Here is a 19393-nt window from a genome sequence, read left to right as displayed (position 1 = left end):
ACCTAAATCTATAAATTAGCTAAGTTATGTCAGCTAAATTAGAAGCCTGATTGTCACAGGTCATAAGTACCACCACTCCCTTAAAGTTAATCCACTACCCGACTCCTTCTAGTCCCCGCCCTGGTGTAGGAACCATTATGCCAAGTGGAGATTGTTAGAACTCACTGGCCATTGCCCCCTCTAACTTCTGCCACATCCCCTAGCCAACACAGCTGACTCTATGGAAGACAGAGTATCACACACAGAGGGAATGCTCATTTAGTACACCTGTGTAGACCCTGTATGCTGCAGGAGCAACACAAAGGGGCCATATCATGGGTCAAGATCTGGCTCATTAATTTTAAGGAAAGTGTCTTAATTTACTGCCACAGACACAAGTGAAAAGTATTCTGTTTCTGAGATATAGACTATATTATTTGATCTTAACTCATTTTTGGCCCTTTAATCTATTGTTTTATCTTTCGCTTGTATTCCTATTAGTCCTTCCCTTTACAGATCCCTTGTGATTTCCTTGTTTACTGTTTATCCTTGCTGCTATTCTTTGGTTTACAGTATTAACTTTTATAGTTTTTGACAGACGTGTAATAAACTTTTTTTAAACTCCTCCATAGTTTCTGAATGTTAAATCAAATTCCCAATATTAAAATCAAGTTGTGATAACATACTACTCTCCTCTCACGTTTACTAAAATTAGCACACATTCAGAATATCATCTGATTTTGTTTGACTGCATAACAGCTTTTATGTACTTCAGACGATATTTTAGATACTTACGTAATTTATTAAGTTAGCCAGTGTTTCAGGGAATTACTGTGTATTTTAAACCTACCATTGTTAAACCTCAAATCTATTAAAAGCTATCATTTATTGCTATAAACATTTTCATTTTATCTCCCACAAAGTCAAACAAGTTTCCAACTGTTTTTCCGTTCAATTATCTTTAAATGCTGTAGCTGTGCTTCCTAATATATGCGAAAATACATAAGTAAAAAATGTCAGTCACCTATAAAAGTAAGTTCATGAATATGGTATTATGATAAAATATATATTGTTTGAACCCATTTACATTAGCCTGCCATTCTTCACCTTTGAAAGGCAAAGAGCACTGTTATGGTTTTATTTTTAGACTCATCCATATGCTAGAAAAGAGCACCTACTTTAATAATGATTATGATGTAACTGAAAAATGCAACAAAATAATATTCAAACATAACTCAAGTGCAACAGTACAATTTTATATCACCCATTACATTGAATATAAAAATCTTCTTCTGACGATACAATTTTTGCTAATTTAGTAAAAATGACATGAGCCTTTGTTCTTACTCTATAACCATTACTTAATAGGAATGCAAACACAGCACAGATTTAAACAAGCACAATATAGTTTTAAACAAAGTAAAATAGTTTTTTTTCATACTGTCTCATGTCAGCTAACAATCAAATTACTTCCCCTTTTTTGTTATAGGTTATCTTTCAAGTATCTTTTACAAGAACCTTTCCAAACACGCTCCCTGCTACAGTGTAGACATACTCTTAGAGGCACAGCACAAAACTCACAGACTAAGGAGAAATAAGAGAAAAGTATTTTAAAGCAACATTAGTGCTTTCTGATTCTGAGCTGTTCTGGAGACTGGTGCAGTCTCCAACGCAGTACAGGTAGCCCTCCAGGGCTGTCTACAGTAGAGCCTGTCCCCAGCCATGCTGTCCACATTTTCTGCAACATTGTATATTGCAGCTTCATTCCCCACAACAGAGCAAGGGAGGGGATCCTAGAATGTAGCCTGCTGCAGTCTCTCTCAGCCCTGGTCTACACTAAGACTTTTGGTCGAATTTAGCAGCGTTAAATCGATGTAAACCTGCACCCGTCCACACGATGAAGCCCTTTATTTCAACTTAAAGGGCTCTTAAAATCGATTTCCGTACTCCACCCCTGACAAGTGGATTAGCGCTTAAATCGACCTTGCCGGGTCGAATTTGGGGTACGGTGGACACAAGTCGACGGTATTGGCCTCCAGGAGCTATCCCAGAGTGCTCCATTGTGACCGCTCTGGACAGCACTCTCAACTCAGATACACTGGCCAGGTAGACAGGAAAAGAACTGCGAACTTTTGAATCTCATTTCCTGTTTGGCCAGCGTGGCAAGCTGCAGGTGACCATGCAGAGCTCATCAGCAGAGGTGACCATGATAGAGTCCCAGAATCGCAAAAAAGCTCCAGCATGGACTGAACGGGAGGTACGGGATCTGATCGCTGTACGGGGAGAGGAATCCGTGCTCCAGTTCCAGTTTTTGAAATGCCAAAACCTTTGTCAAAATCTCCCAGGGCATGAAGGACAGAGGCCATAACAGGGATCCGAAGCAGTGCCACGTGAAACCTAAGGAGCTGAGGCAAGCCTACCAGAAAACCAGAGGGGCGAACGGCCTCTCTGGGTCAGAGCCCCAAACATGACGATTCTATGATGAGCTGCATGCCATTTTAGGGGGTGCAGCCACCACTACCCCAGCCGTGTTGTTTGACTCCTTCAATGGAGATGGAGGCAACACAGAAGCAGGTTTTGGGGACAAAGAAGATGATGATGATGAGGAGGAGGTTGTAGATAGCTCACAGCAAGCAAGCAGAGAAACCGGTTTTCCTGACAGCCAGGAACTGTTTCACCCTGGACCTGGAGCCAGTACCCCCCAAACCCACCCAAGGCTGCCTCCTGGACCCGGCAGGCGGAGAAGGGACCTCTGGTGAGCGTACCTTTTAAAATACTATACATGGTTTAAAAGCAAGCATGTGAAAGGATTAATTTGCCCTGGCATTCGCGGCTCTCCTGGATGTACTCCCAAAGCCTTTGCAAAAAGTTTCTGGGGAGGGCAGCCTTATTGCGTCCTTCACAGTAGGACACTTTACCACGCTAGGCCAGTAACATGTACTCAGGAATCATTGTACAACAAAGCATTGCAGTGTATGTTTGCTGGCATTCAAACAACATCCGTTCTTTATCTTTCTGTGTTATCCTCAGGAGAGTGAGATATCATTCATGGTCTCCCGGTTGAAATAGGGTGCTTTTCTTCAGGGGACATTCAGAGGAGCCCGTTCCTGCTGGGCTGTTTGCCTGCGGCTGAACAGAAATGTTCCCCGCTGTTAGCCATGGGGAGGGGGGAGGGTTGAGGCGGTAGCCACGCAGTGGGGGGAGGCAAAATGCGACCTTGTAATGAAAGCACATGTGCTATGTATGTAATGTTAACAGCAAGGTTTACTCTGAAAGACTGTAGCCACTGTTTTATAAAATGTGTCTTTTTAAATACCGCTTTTTTTTTCTCCACCAGCTGCATGTGTTTCAATGATCACAGGATCTTCTCCTTCCCAGAGGCTAGTGAAGATTAGAAAGAAAAAAAAAACGCACTCGTGATGAAATGTTCTCTGAGTTCATGCTGTCCTCCCACACTGACAGAGCACAGACGAATGCGTGGAGGCAAATAATGTCAGAGTGCAGGAAAGCACAAAATGACCGGGAGGAGAGCTGGCGGGCTGAAGACAGGGCTCAAGCTCAAATGTGGTGGCAGCATGATGAGAGGAGGCAGGATTCAATGCTGAGGCTGCTGGAGGACCAAACCAATATGCTCCAGTGTATGGCTGAGCTGCAGCAAAGGCAGCTGGAGCACAGACTGCCACTGCAGCCCCTCTGTAACCAACCGCCCTCCTCCCCAAGTTCCATCGCCTCCACACCCAGACGCCCAAGAACGCAGTGGGGGGGGCCACCGGCCAATCAGCCACTCCGCCACAGAGGATTGCCCAAAAAAAAGAAGGCTGGCATTCAATAAATTTTAAAGTTGTAAACTTTTAAAGTGCTGTGTGGCATTTTCCTTCCCTCCTCCACCACCCCTCCTGGGCTACCTTGGTAGTCGTCCCCCTATTTGTGTGATGAATGAATAAAGAATGCATGAATGTGAAGCAACAATGACTTTATTGCCTCTGCAAGCTATGATTAAAGGGAGGAAAGGAAGGTGGTTAGCTTGCAGGGAAGTAGAGTGAACCAAGGGGCAGGGGGGTTTCATTAAAGAGAACTTTCACACCGTAGCCTGGCCAGTCATGAAACTGGTTTTCAAAGCTTCTCTGATGCGTACCGCGCCCTCCTGTGCTCTTCTAACCGCCCTGGTGTTTGGCTGCGCGTAACCAGCAGCCAGGCGATTTGCCTCAACCTCCCACCCCGCCATAAACGTCTCCCCCTTACTCTCACAGATATTGTGGAGCACACAGCAAGCAGTAATAACAGTGGGAATATTGGTTTCACTGAGGTCTAAGCGAGTCAGTAAACTGCGCCAGCGCGCCTTTAAACGTCCAAATGCACATTCTACCACCATTCTGCACTTGCTCAGCCTGTAGTTGAACAGCTCCTGACTACTGTCCAGGCTGCCTGTGTACGGCTTCATGAGCCATGGCATTAAGGGGTAGGCTGAGTCCCCAAGGATAATTATAGGCATTTCAACATCCCCAACAGTTATTTTCTGGTCTGGGAATAAAGTCCCTTCCTGCAGCTTTTGAAACAGACCAGAGTTCCTGAAGATGCGAGCGTCATGTACCTTTCCCGGCCATCCCACGTTGATATTGGTGAAACGTCCCTTGTGATCCACCAGAGCTTGCAGCACTATTGAAAAGTACCCCTTGCGGTTTATGTACTCGCCGGCTTGGTGCTCCGGTGCCAAGATAGGGATATGGGTTCCGTCTATGGCCCCACCACAGTTAGGGAATCCCATGGCAGCAAAGCCATCCACTATGACCTGCACATTTCCCAGGGTCACTACCCTTGACATCAGCAGATCTTTGATTGCGTGGCCTATTTGCATCACAGCAGCCCCAACAGTAGATTTACCCACTCCAAATTGATTCCCAACTGACTGGTAGCTGTCTGGCGTTGCAAGCTTCCACAGGGCTATCGCCACTCGCTTCTCAACTGTGAGGGCTGCTCTCATCTTGGTATTCATGCGCTTCAGGGCAGGGGAAAGCAAGTCACAAGTTCCATGAAAATGCCCTTACGCATGCGAAAGTTTCGCAGCCACCAGGAATCGTCCCAGACCTGCAACACTATGTGGTCCCACCAGTCTGTGCTTGTTTCCCGAGCCCAGAATCGGCATTCCACAGCATGAACCTGCCCCATTAGCACCATGATGCATGCATTGGCAGGGCCCATGCTTTCAGAGAAATCTGTGTCCATGTCCTGATCACTCATGTGACTGCGCTGACGTCGCCTCCTCGCCCGGTATCGCTCTGCCAGGTTCTGGTGCTGCATATATTGCTGGATAATGCGTGTGGTGTTTAATGTGCTCCTAATTGCCAAAGTGAGCTGAGCGGCCTCCATGCTTGCCTTGGTATGGCGTCTGCACAGAAAAAAGGCGCGGAACGATTGTCTGCCGTTGCTCTGACGGAGGGAGGGGTGATTGACGACATGGCTTACAGGGTTGGCTTCATGGAGCTAAAATCAACAAAGGGGGTGGCTTTACATCAAGGAGTATTTCAGGCAGGACTTCACGGAGGGTTCCAATAAGAAATGGTGCACCTAAGTTATTGTTCTTATTGGAAGAAGGAGGTTAGTCTGGCCTCTGATTGATACATGGCTAGATTTACCTCACTGTACCTTCTCTGTGAGTGACTGCAGTGTGACCTAGAGGAATGAGTCCCTAGATGGGGGAGGGCAGGAACTAAATGAGTACAAAACAAATCTGGTCTATTTCTTGTTTTGATCCATTCCATCTATCTTTTACATCTTTGGCTAGCAGCAGATGGTGCAGAAGGACTGCATGCCATCCACATCTCATGGCTGCCCGGCAGAAGATGATGCAGTAGGACTGCTAGCAATCCATTATCGCCTGCCTGCTCACCATAAGACGGCTCAATAGGACTGACTGCAGGACTAAAGAGAATGACCTGGTCAAGTCACTCCAAATTTAGTCCCTGCGCCCATGTCTGCCCAGGCGCTCCTGGCCGACGTGGCCAGGAGCACCTCGGACATGACGATGACGGCTACCAGTCATATTGCACCGTCTGCTGCCAGAAGGCAATGGGTTGCTGCTACTGTGTAGCAATGCAGTACCGCGTCTGCCAGCACCCAGGAGACATAGGGTGATGGTTACCTGAGCGGGCTCCATGCTTGCCGTGGTATGGTGTCTGCACAGGTAACTCAGGAAAAAAGGCGCGAAACGATTGTCTGCCCTTGCTTTCACGGAGGGAGGGAGGGAACTGGGGCCTGATGATATGTACCCAGAACCACCCGCGACAATGTTTTAGCCCCATCAGGCATTGGGATCTCAACCCAGAATTCCAATGGGTAGCGGAGACTGCAGGAACTGTGGGATAGCCATCCACAGTGCAACACTCCGGAAGTCGATGCTTGCCTCAGTACTGTGGAAGCGCTCCGCCGAGTTAATGCACTTCGAGCATTTTCTGTGGGGACACACACACTCGAATATATAAAACCGATTTCTAAAAAAACAACTTCTATAAATTCGACCTAATTCCGTAGTGTAGACATACCCTCAGATCCTGCACTGAAGGAATTTGCCCTTGGCTAGCTCAGGGGCTTTTAGAACCCTTTTACACCACACCAGCCCCTTTACCCAACATACAGGCAAGGGTCAGAACACAGGGAAAATGCTACCTTTTTGATTTTAACTGATGTGTTTATATCAGTGTTGTTTTACTAGTGCAACCAACACACACACACACACGCGCAGAGTAAGCCAGACCTTTGGAAAGAAACAGAAGTAAGAAGAACTCAGTAATACCAGCCTAAGCGTTCACAAACCATAGGTCATGCTATGAAAAATCTTGAATGGCTTAAAATTAATGAGATCTGAAAATTAACACACTGAGTTTTTATTTGCCTTTTGGCATCGAAGCATTTAGGGTTCATATTATCAAGCTTTTCTCAACAACCCTGACAGCTAAAACTTCACTTTAAAAAAAAAATATGAAAGCTGAGATTCTCATGAAATAACCAGATTTCTGCACCTGTGGCTTTAAGAAAAACAGTATTTATCATGATAAAGTTGCAATACTTGGCAACACTCCAGTGCAAGTTACTTTTTACATTTTTACATTGGTGCAGGAACAAATGTGCAAAAAAACTAGTGTAGGCACCTCAGTTTGTTCATCTTACTGAAATCAACGGACTTAGTTTTAGTATTATACTTTTTAAAAATAAATGTACTATCTAGTGGAACTTCAAACTCTGAAAATCTCTGAAACAACTAATGAGAAAAAAAATCAATTAATGTAGATGAGATAGACTAACAAATGCAATAGCATGGTTCCCAGAATAGCAAAGGAACTCTCAGAACCTTTCACCAGGTAGGAAACAAATCATTCCTGTTTTATTCCCTGAAAAAATTACAGAATTATTGGAACTAAAGACAGTGCTAAATGGTACATGGCAGGACTGCATCACAAGTGATTACAAAATCATTCTGCAAAAGAAGTGTGGACTGAAGACCAAACATCAGATACTTCTACTGTCGAATCTTGGTGTGTGCAGACATATAGGCTACTGCCTGACCATTTTTTGTGTGCCAAAGAATACCTTTGAATGCCCAGATACAGACAGTTCTAACAGAATGAACTTTAACTGAAGAGGGAGACATTTTTCTAGTTAGTTTATAAAATTCTTCAATAGATGAAACAATCCACATTTGCCAAAGATGACAAAAACCAGCTGCCTCATTTTTTTTCTGCTTAAAAAAAAATAAAAAACTTTATTTCCTTAAGAAACTAGTCCTACTTAAATAATATTTTATGACTTTTCTAAGATCTAGAGAATGCACAGTAATCTTCTCTCATTCCCATTTGAAAAAAAACCCGAGGAGGGGGAATAGCTATTTCCGCTCTGTAGAGAAATTCCAAGTTCACTTTAGAGGAAAAAAAAGAGAGAGATCAAATACCTTTAATCAATTGATGAGGTATCAGAAATAATGCTTGATATCCACTAGCTTTCCAAGCCTAAGAACTGTCAAAGAGTCTTTTTATTAAGATGACAAAATGAGTCTTCATATAACAGCTGCAATAGAGATCCATTTAAAGCTTGGAATATTAATCTTAACTTGCAGGGTGGCCTGTCAAATGGAATACAGAATACAGGAGCTGCCATATCAAATTAAACCAATCTCATCCAGCCCCAGTCCAGCACTGGAAGTTTCAGAAGGTGTAAAACAACATAATGAAGAATTATTCATTAATATATGTATAGGGTAGTTTCTCGCTAACTCCACACGATCAGTAGTTTTTGCCCCAAAGAATGAAGGTTGATATTCCTCACATTTTCACATGTTGCATCTGATGATCTTAATGATCATGAAAATATCGAATCCTTCTTTGAATCAGCTACACTCCTGCTTTAAATAATGACTTCCAAAGTTTAATTATATGCTGTAATTGTAATTCAGATTGTTTCTTTCAATATGCATAACCTTGCCCTTGTCTACATTTAGTTTCATCTGCCTTCATGTTGCTGAGTCGCTTATTTTTGCTATATTTGTCAGAATCATCTCTAGACCTGACTATTATCAACAACTGAAGAACTATCACTGAGATTTGTCCACTAGAACAGAGGGATGTGTCAGAACTGTATTTTGATAAGTGGTAAAAGTGGAAGCAGAAGACTTACCTGGCAAGGGAACATACAGTGAGGAAGACCAGAAAATGAACTACCAAAAAATGGGAAGAACCAAGAGACAGAAATATTAAATTTAAATGTGGTCAAAGTAAAGAACACTGGAGATCCTAAGGAAGGTTGAGAAGTAAATGTTTCATGTAGGAGCTCTAATTTTGCCTACATATTGGAAGAAAAACCATGGGGACTTGCAGGCTCAGGTGTAAATAACAGTCCTCAATTCCAAGACGGAGAGTTCCAGTACTGGTTCCATTTGACCTGAGCAAGAATGGCAACCCATACGTTTTAATTACTGCACACAGGCCCTGATCTTGAAAAATCTTACAAACATTTAACTTTAAACATGTGAGTAGTCTCACTAAGTTCAACAGTACTACTACTATGCTTAAAGTTAACTAGTCTTTGTAAGATTGGGGCTATACTTTGTAAAATGGAAAACTGCCAATTTTAAGTGTTCTTTTTAGCATATGAAAGGGTGAATGAGAATCAGAAAAAATAGATTAACAATAAAAAAAATTCAAAATATTTTTTCTGGTTACAGATTAAGACATAGAGGGCTTAAGTAGTTTCTCATTTCTTTATGATGCTACGACTCATTTATTACTGGTTTCTTGGAAACAAACACTACAGAGATAAATATGAATGTATCAGGTCACATATATATTCTGTCAATAATTTCTCAGTGTTAGTCCTTGTAACAAAAAAAAAAAAAAAAAAAGACAACAGATAATCTTTTTTCAATGGTTTCACTGCTCTACTTGATTTTTTAGAATCTCCAACCCTTGCCTACCTCTTTGTAGCCTTAAATAAATTTCTAATGTAAGAAATGAATTACTCATTGTATAGTAACTGTTAATTTTACTGACTTAAAGAGGCAAGGTGGGTGAGGTAATATCTTTTACTGGACCAACTTCTGTAGATGAGAGAAAAGCTTTTGAGCCTACACAGAGCTCTTCTTTAGGTCCAAAACAGCGACAAGAACACTGAATACAATTTTACTAAATATAATGCATATTTCTAAACCTCCTGCTTATGGTAGCCATCTATCTGAAGAGAGATACCACATGTAACACCAGCAGAATAGGAGCCTTCTGTCCTTGAGAAGCTAGCTTCCATTCTACTTGATAATCAGAGGAGCTCTGTGTGTAGTATTAAACACAGTGTTTTAGCCTTGTACAGGAACGTCTAAAAATAAATGTTTAAAATTAGTTGAAGTCAGTAGGCTGTGGATCAAGCCCTAAGTGCTCATCTGCTTAAGAGCCTATGAAAAGATAAAAGGTGGCTTAATATATCAGGTGAACAGAATCACTAAGATTTCCCTATTTGTTTGTGATATAATACTAATTTAACAATAATTTCAAAAGTTCAAATCTCCCATGTTAACAAATCAGATGACTTTAAAAAAATTTTTTTTATATGATAGTGCTATTTTAAACCCAAACTTTCACGAATATTCTTCAGCATGAAATTACAAAAAATCAAAACCAAACCAAACCCAATTTTTTGTTTTTAAGGAATTATCATTGTTTCAGCTTCTGACTTGAAACAATTTTTATTTTCTTCACCGTCTTCACCAGTAAACAGAAAATATTTTTCCTTGGTTTACGATCACTTACCCTATGTCTCAAAACCATAACTTTAAACATGTGAGTAGCCATAAGCCATGAACACCTGGCAGAGCTACAGTCATACTTGGGTCAAAGAAGGATATCACTGAAGCCTAGATAATACAGAACTATTATCATAGTGGTCAGTGCTTACGGGGTCTCTTGGAATTTCACATTCTCGTAATTTGATCTCAAACTAATTTCCTCAATTCACATTTAAGAGAATATCAGCTTTCCCACCTTTCCTCCATCCCCATTTTCAGTGAGGACACAAAAGGAATCCAACTGGAAATCAAAAGGTAATGGCAACCTTCCAAGCTACAATGAAAAAATAAGCTCCTCTCAGTCTGAGATACCAACATGAGAGCCCATTCTTAGTAGATTGGACATATATTAAAAATATAATCATGTGTCCTCTGCGGGGCTTGACTCCCTCTCCTTTGGGCTCAGATGCCCTGTGAAGCTCTGACAGAAACACTAGGTTTGGTTCATTCATGATTTTGCGGGGGGGAGGGGAGGGGGAGAGAGAGAGAGAGAGAGAGAGGCAATAAGGGATTGTACTCTCCCAAACAATACACACTCACAGAGCCTAAATAGATTGCATGGACCTTACTATAAAGATCATCCCCCTCTCTTTTCCTACAGGCTTTGTACAAAAGTGAAATAGTTAATTTTGATACTTAATCATCAGTAGATATCTGAATTAATAACGCACTAAAATGAACAGGATCAGCTCAGACCTCTCAAGAATTATTACTATTTCAGGCTCTCTACAAACTTGGGTACATTATGTTACATTTTTACACTCCATTCACATTTAGACAGTTTTCCTTGTAATCACAAGGGATTTAATAAAAAGCGCTGCCTAATTTGGGAAGGAAATTCGGCAGGAAAAAAGACATTCCTGGGATCTTGACCAGCAAGGGGAAGGAAAAAGTGCTGCTCCTCCAAATACTCTTTGGCACCCTCACGCATGGGGAGGTCTTCATAAGAGCTTGAAGGCCATTATTTCCCACCCCTGAAGCCTGATTGCCCCATTAGTGGGCTGCAGGGACATCTGACTGGTCCAAAGGCACAGAGGGGTGGACAATTTATATTGTTTCTCACAGGCATGGACTGCTGAACTCAAACACCCTTCCCTTGCATTTATTTTTTCCCCTTTTCTGTTATTATAGCTAGATTTCCCACCTCTGGATTTTTGCCAGGGCCCTATTAGGGGACTAGGAAGAACTTTTCCTAAATTGCATAGTGGCGGCTAGTGATATAGGTTCTTCTTTTTCTTCACAGAACACAGGATTTGGCCAGGGATGTGGGGGATGGTACTGTGGTACTGATAGCCATTTGTTGCAACTGTCCTGTGCAGGTAGTAGGGGGATCAGAGTAGCTGGTGTAGACATGGAATGGGCTGGTCCATTGTGCATTGTATGGCAAACGATTGCTTCAGTGTCTGGTGCTGTGGCACTCCTTGTTTAAAGCCTCGTTCCATGCACAGAGAGTGAGATAATCTGCAAGTGTTTGTTCCTGATCCTTGGAGAGATTTTGCAGGAGGGGGACTGCTCTGTCTTTACAGCTGTGTATGGGATCTTCTGCGGGCACAATCAGCCCAGTGGTCTTCTTGGAAGTAACTGCCAGATGTCCTTTCCCTACCTCTCTGGTGTAATTATTAAAAGTTGTATCCTTGGCTTTAATCAGAATCTCTGTCTGCTTTCATTCACTCAGGAGTTTGAACCAATAAAAGTTTAGTTTCTGGAGCACATGAAGGAAACTTGAGAGAGGTAGGGGTACGCTGTTCCTCTGCATGCCATCCCAATTCAAACTGTGGCTGGCAATGTGAAATTATATAAATTTACCTTCAACATAATTAAAACAGCTTTTAAAGTGTTTAAAGTTTTATGATTGACAGGCCTCAAAACTTGTCACCTAAAAATGTCAGTCAGAGCTGTTCCAAATTAAAGGGACATTTGTAAGAATACAGTATAGTTCTGTTATTCAAATTAAGTGTAAGATAATCTTAAAATCAAACTATTAAACCTCACAACTAAAGCATAATCTGCCTGGGACTTCAATAAGGTGGTAATGTCACCTCTGATAATTTAAGACTAATGAAGCTCTTTCATTCTTAAAATGAGAGTCTGAAGGAAAATGTAAAAATTTCTAGGCATTACTGAATTTGAGTCTGTGGGATTTCACTCTGTTTTCATTATTCACTCTCCATGTCAAGTAATATGACTTTAGCTAGTAAAGTGATAAAAATAATGTACTGTAAAATATATAAATACTCATCAATCATTAAACTAACATTACGTTAGGGAACATTTTTTAAAAAACAGAATACAGAACTTTCCTGAAAGTAATTAGCATAATGATATTATCAGATATCACCCAGAAATAACCTAAATTTGTGTGTTAAGAGACTAAAGGGCCTGAACAAATATAGCAAAAGTAGGGAGCTATAACAGATAAGTAATATCTTAAAAAGTGATTTAAAAAAGCAGACCTGTGTCAGAAGTAATGAGGTACTAGTTGAAAAATTAACCATCATAGAAAATACCAAACTAGTTTTGCTAGTTAGTCATCTGCTCAGAAATCAGAGCTTATATTTTTGTCTAGCCTACATTTTTGTTTAGTCTGTAAAGTAATCTCTCCTTTTGATCTCTGTTTTACAATACACTATAAATTGCTTTGAAAAGGTTTAGCATAAATGTGTTTTTGTTAATTGTAAGGTCATTTTTAGACAGCAAGCAAATACATAATAAACTTTGTTCAGAAAATAACTATTCTGTAAAGGACTACTCTGCAATATTTATAGTCTCGTTATATAGTTTTTTCTTTTGTGGAAGTAATTTACCTCTTGTGAAATCTGTGTGACTTGTTCTTTCTGATGTTCCAGATCTTTTACAAGCAATGAGTTTTGCTTTTCTAGCTGCAGTAACCTTCTTGCCAAGTGAACACTGTGCCAATAAATAAGTAAATAAGTAAGTAAGTAAGTAAATAAATAAATAAATGCATACATACATACATAAATAAAGTTCATGTGGAATGTTTTCCAAAACATGCAAAATGCATTCTAGCACTTATATTTGAGAACTTGCTTGCTTTAATTTTTCACCAATGCTAAAATGTAAAGAGGTAAAAAATACACAGTAAAATGTTATAAATAATAGTCAAAACTGGAAGAACAAGTCAATAGAGCCCTGCAAATCTATGGGTATCCACAGACCATTCTTATGGATCACAGCTTGGATGTGCATGAGCCAAGAGGTCTCTAGGGACAAGTGGGGGGCAGTTGAGGGTTTGGCACAGCCCTGTGTCACTGTTGTGTGGTGACCTGTGGAGCTGTTATGTACAGCCCCGCAAATCTGCAGACAATTTATACAGCTTGTGGATCAAATGCAGATACAAATGTTGGTATCCACGCAGGGCTCTATAAGTCAATGCTACAATTTTAACTGCACCAAAGTAACATCCCCACAAAAACGTAATTGTGATACGTTGTTCACTAAGGTAATTTACCTCGATCACTTTACAATGTTATATTAGTTCAGTGTAAGTAATTATATTGGAAGGCTCTTACCTACTCATAAAACAAAAAATATACTGTACTTTATACATAAAATAATTTTATGTGATATTATAATTATGTATAACATTGAAATGGACTTCAGGATGTATTGGTTACTTATCTGACAGCCTGAGTAGAGATAGGCTGACCATTCATTCTGTTGAAAAATACTAGGAACAATCTAGAAGAATTCCTAAATGGTTTTATTCTGTCCAGATTGTAAGAAAGAGAATTGACAACATCCAAGGGGTGGAGTTTATCTTCACCCAGGGTAATGTGAGGCTTGGGGAAGAAGACAGTATGGGTGGATCATCTGGTTAGAATGAATGTCAGAAACAACTCTGGGTAAAAACCTGGGCTGAGGTCTTAAAGTCACTTTGTCACTGTGGAATGGAGCTTAAGGTGGCTCCACCATGAGGGCCTTGAAATCTCACCTACTCTCCTGGCTGATGTAATAGCCCCTAGGAAAGCAGTCTTCATGAATAGATGGTACAAGGAATATACTGAAGTCTCATTTAGCCTGCTAAAACAATGCTGAGGTTTCAGGAAGTGGAGTCTCCCTGAATGGCAGGAAGACATGAATGAGACCTTTGAGAACTCCAGCTATTGTTGAATGAGAGAAAACAGTGTGGTCTTCCACCAGAAGCTGGTGAGCAATGGTACCAGCAACAATGGTACCAGCTCAGACAGCGCATCAGGATGCTGCCCCCACATCTGGCCAAAGATGCCCCTCCTATGATTTCTCCTTTTTTTACATTGATACAAACAAGTTATGTATTACATTCCAGACATTGCTAGTTACCACCCTTCTCCTTGTACCTGCTACTGTGAACAAAACATCATTATCCATTATCCTGTCATCTCATCCTTATCTTACAAGGGGACGGTGTGTTCCTGTACCATCTCTTATGAAAGTGTTCATGTAATTACTTGAGAATTCTGGGTGTTCTTGTACCATCCTCTCCAGTCAGAAAAGAGCCTACTTGGTTAGCCAATAACCTAGTTTGCTAGTTTTGCCAAGGCCAGGCCTACCTTGGTTCACAGCCTTAGGTTCACACTGTTAGTTATGCCTGGGGTTCCAACAAGGCCTACAGTTAGTACTCTCTCCTTCTGGGAGATAGCGTGTGTATGGACAGGGAGGAAAAGGTCACTGTAAGTCCTTCAACATGTGAAAAGCCTCACTGAGGGCAAAGCCTTTGAAGGATGGTTGTTTGAACCTCATTCAGTATTCCCAAAGACTGCAACCAGGATGCCTTGAGCATCTCCTCTCCATACTCCTGTGGGAGTTAATCTTTTAATTGGGATACCAGGCCCAATTCAGGTAGTTGTATTTTGCCAGGAGCACTTGTTAGTTTACAATGCACATTTATAGACTGGCTAATGAGTTTCAACCTCCAGCCAACTTCTTAGGGCCTTATCCCTGGGAGTCACTTCAGTGGACCCCTGTTTGCTGGTACCTCTTGTGGACCATGGCTATGACCAGAGAATCTGGTGTCTGGAGGTTGAAGAAATATTCAAAGCCCTTAGAAGGGACATGTCTGATTTCTAAGATGTAGGTGCCATGGGAACAGCAATCTTCCAAAAATGCCTGGCTGGTTCCAATAAGCCCTCACTTATTGGTACTGCCAGTCTCCCAGAGAACAACTACTGCAGGATACCGAGTAGTTTGTCTGACTTTTCATGTGGTCTCTTGACCAGGAATTCCAATGTGTTGTCTACCCTCCTGGGAAGTTCCTAGAAGATCCAGTAGTTATCAAGTGGGGTTGGAACAACTGGGGTCACAGCATTGGTAAGTGAAAAGGATGAGATCAACTTTGGGACCCTTTGGGCTTCTATCTGCTGTAAGTTCTCCTGTTCACTCTGCATATGGTGCAGGAGGTGCCTGCTGAGTGCAGTGACCCTCTAGAAGTCTACAAGGGGAGGGTGACTTTGTTCTAGTCACCTGAGAGGAAGTCGAAACCCTGTGACTAAAGTGCATCTCCCGTGGGCCCCAGAAGGCCACGACTACATGGGATTCTAGAAAGGGGCTGTGGGCCATGACAGGTACCATGCAGTGTAATGCTCACAACTGTCCTGTAGTTTCTCCTTTCAGATGATGTAGGGATTGGGGACTGAGGCACCTAGTTAGGTGACATATCACTCCAGTCCTTCAAGTCCAGCGAGGAGAAGGAACATACCTCCTCCATGGGTGAATATTCAGGAAGGATAGGCAGCTCCTGTGGAGGCAGTACCAGTACCACAGCAGATACTTTTTTAGCAAAAGACAGCAAATAGAGACTCAGGCTTGTCCAGTACCATCAACTGGTACCGTGAACAGCACAGGTACCATGAAGAGAGGCTCCCCAAGTGAAGACACAGAAGAAAGGATGACTGGTGTGGAAGCAAAAAGAAAAGGAGTACTTGTGGCACCTTAGAGACTAACCAATTTATTTGAGCATAAGCTGTGGAAGCAGTTGATGTTAAGGTATTTGGTACAAAGCCAGAGTTTCAGTCAGACAGTGCTCTTTCAGTGATGGGGTTTTCAGCATCAGTGCCAGAAGGTTCAACGAGTGTTCTTACACCATTGGCTTCAGTGTTGTGTACTCCAGTGCTGGCTGCTTTGGTGTGTGCTGTTTTGGTGCTGGATGTTTTGATCCAAAGCTGCTGGTACCAGGTATATTGATGGCTGGAGAGTATGTTGAGGCTGGTCAGTGGCCAATCAGTGCCAAGGACTTAGCAGAATCCGATCTGGGCCTTAAACTGTGTCATAAGCTAGATCTGCTTGGGGCCAGACAGAAGCTCTACATCTCCGCTTACCATGATAATGTTGCTCCTTCTGTCCTCTCTCTTCAGAGGATTGGGCTGAAGAGGTGAAGGAACTTCTGGCTAACTCCATGGTGGAGGAATGGGATTTCATCGGCATCAAATGGAATCAGGAGACTGGAGTGTACTGGTGGCTTACCAGGGAGCTCTGAGAGGTGGTCTGACCTGGAGGAAGTCTTCTTGCTTTCATGGGGCTCTGAAGGAGGATGAGCTTAAGTGGAGACTCCCTGGACTTCTGCGTCATTTTAGAGAAGGAACAAAATATAAACCACTTTCATAGCATATACATTTCCCCAGACCAAAGAGGCACGTAGAGGGTCCATCACTGATGGGTATTACTCCCACGCAAGAGTAGCAGGTCTTGAATCCTGGGGATTTGGACTCTGCTATGTCCAGCGTGGTCTGGTGTTGGAGATGGCACGGGGGCTTAAAAACCTAAAATCTTTTTTAAAAATGCCAATGGGCCAATAGGATAAAACTAATTAAAACTATAACTAAGTGAAAAGAAAAGGAGTACTTGTGGCACCTTAGAGACTAACCAATTTATTTGAGCATGAGCTTTCGTGAGCTACAGCTCACTTCATCAGATGTTTACCGTGGAAACTGCAGCAGACTTTATATACACACAGAAATCATGAAACAATACCTCCTCCCACCCCACTGTCCTGCTGGTAATAGCTTATCTAAAGTGATCAACAGGTGGGCCATTTCCAGCACAAATCCAGGTTTTCTCACCCTCCACCCCCCCACACAAATTCACTCTCCTGCTGGTGCTAGCCCATCCAAAGTGACAACTCTTTACATAATCAAGTTGGGCTATTTCCTGCATAGATCAAGGTTTTCTCACATCCCCCCCGCCCCCATACACACACAAACTCACTCTCCTGCTGGTAATAGCTCATCTAAACTGACCATTCTCCAGGTTTAAATCCAAGTTAAACCAGAACATCTGGGGGGGGGGTAGGAAAAAACAAGAGGAAACAGGCTACCTTGCATAATGACTTAGCCACTCCCAGTCTCTATTTAAGCCTAAATTAATAGTATCCAATTTGCAAATGAATTCCAATTCAGCAGTTTCTCGCTGGAGTCTGGATTTGAAGTTTTTTTGTTTTAAGATAGCGACCTTCATGTCTGTGATTGCGTGACCAGAGAGATTGAAGTGTTCTCCGACTGGTTTATGAATGTTATAATTCTTGACATCTGATTTGTGTCCATTTATTCTTTTACGTAGAGACTGTCCAGTTTGACCAATGTACATGGCAGAGGGGCATTGCTGGCACATGATGGCATAGATCACATTGGTGGATGTGCAGGTGAACGAGCCTCTGATAGTGTGGCTGATGTTATTAGGCCCTGTGATGGTGTCCCCTGAATAGATATGTGGGCACAATTGGCAACGGGCTTTGTTGCAAGGATAAGTTCCTGGGTTAGTGGTTCTGTTGTGTGGTATGTGGTTGTTGGTGAGTATTTGCTTCAGGTTGCGGGGCTGTCTGTAGGCAAGGACTGGCCTGTCTCCCAAGACTTGTGAGAGTGTTGGGTCATCCTTTAGGATAGGTTGTAGATCCTTAATAATGCGTTGGAGGGGTTTTAGTTGGGGGCTGAAGGTGACGGCTAGTGGCGTTCTGTTATTTTCTTTGTTAGGCCTGTCCTGTAGTAGGTAACTTCTGGGAACTCTTCTGGCTCTATCAATCTGTTTCTTTACTTCTGCAGGTGGGTATTGTAGTTGTAAGAAAGCTTGACAGAGATCTTGTAGGTGTTTGTCTCTGTCTGAGGGGTTGGAGCAAATGCGGTTGTATCGCAGAGCTTGGCTGTAGACGATGGATCGTGTGGTGTGGTCAGGGTGAAAGCTGGAGGCATGCAGGTAGGAATAGCGGTCAGTAGGTTTACGGTATAGGGTGGTGTTTATGTGGCCATTGTTTATTAGCACTGTAGTGTCCAGGAAGTGGATCTCTTGTGTGGACTGGACCAGGCTGAGGTTGGTGGTGGGATGGAAATTGTTGAAATCATGGTGGAATTCCTCAAGGGCTTCTTTTCCATGGGTCCAGATGATGAAGATGTCATCAATATAGCGCAAGTAGAGTAGGGGCTTTAGGGGACGAGAGCTGAGGAAGCGTTGTTCTAAATCAGCCATAAAAATGTTGGCATACTGTGGGGCCATGCGGGTACCCATAGCAGTGCCGCTGATCTGAAGGTATATATTGTCCCCAAATGTGAAATAGTTATGGGTAAGGACAAAGTCACAAAGTTCAGCCACCAGGTTAGCCGTGACATTATCGGGGATAGTGTTCTTGACGGCTTGTAGTCCATCTTTGTGTGGAATGTTGGTGTAGAGGGCTTCTACATCCATAGTAGCCAGGATGGTGTTATCAGGAAGATCACCGATGGATTGAAGTTTCCTCAGGAAGTCAGTGGTGTCTCGAAGGTAGCTGGGAGTGCTGGTAGCGTAGGGCCTGAGGAGGGAGTCTACATAGCCAGACAATCCTGCTGTCAGGGTGCCAATGCCTGAGATGATGGGGCGCCCAGGATTTCCAGGTTTATGGATCTTGGGTAGTAGATAGAATATCCCAGGTCGGGGTTCCAGGGGTGTGTCTGTGCGGATTTGATCTTGTGCTTTTTCAGGAAAAAAAGCTAAATCGTGCAGTGTACAGAGACATGGACACTGCAGGTATTCTGTCTTCCAGCCATAGGTGGTAAACTGGAGAGTGGTTGTGGCCATCCCACCCTGGCAACAAGGTGCTAGCATGCCCCTATGGACACTGCTATTCAAAAGATT

At 42.5% G+C, this 19393-nt stretch overlaps 1 protein-coding gene across 7 annotated transcripts in view; it reads right to left on the bottom strand.

Annotated features, from left to right (window-relative positions):
* PIBF1 (progesterone immunomodulatory binding factor 1) overlaps positions 1–19393 on the bottom strand; it is a 171836-nt gene that overhangs the window by 40662 nt on the left and 111781 nt on the right. For 6 of the 7 annotated variants that reach the window (XM_073346595.1, XM_073346575.1, XM_073346585.1 and 3 more), the window contains one exon: positions 13105–13207. In XM_073346595.1, coding sequence (XP_073202696.1) covers positions 13105–13207 — 103 coding nt within the window. Of the gene's footprint in view, positions 1–10869; positions 12079–13104; positions 13208–19393 lie in introns of those variants that run through there. The other variant, XM_073346604.1, reaches the window with a different exon arrangement.

The sequence above is a fragment of the Lepidochelys kempii genome, chromosome 1, assembly GCF_965140265.1.
Source record: "Lepidochelys kempii isolate rLepKem1 chromosome 1, rLepKem1.hap2, whole genome shotgun sequence".
NCBI lineage: Eukaryota > Metazoa > Chordata > Testudines > Cheloniidae > Lepidochelys > Lepidochelys kempii.
This window is presented reverse-complemented; position numbering and strand designations above follow the sequence as displayed.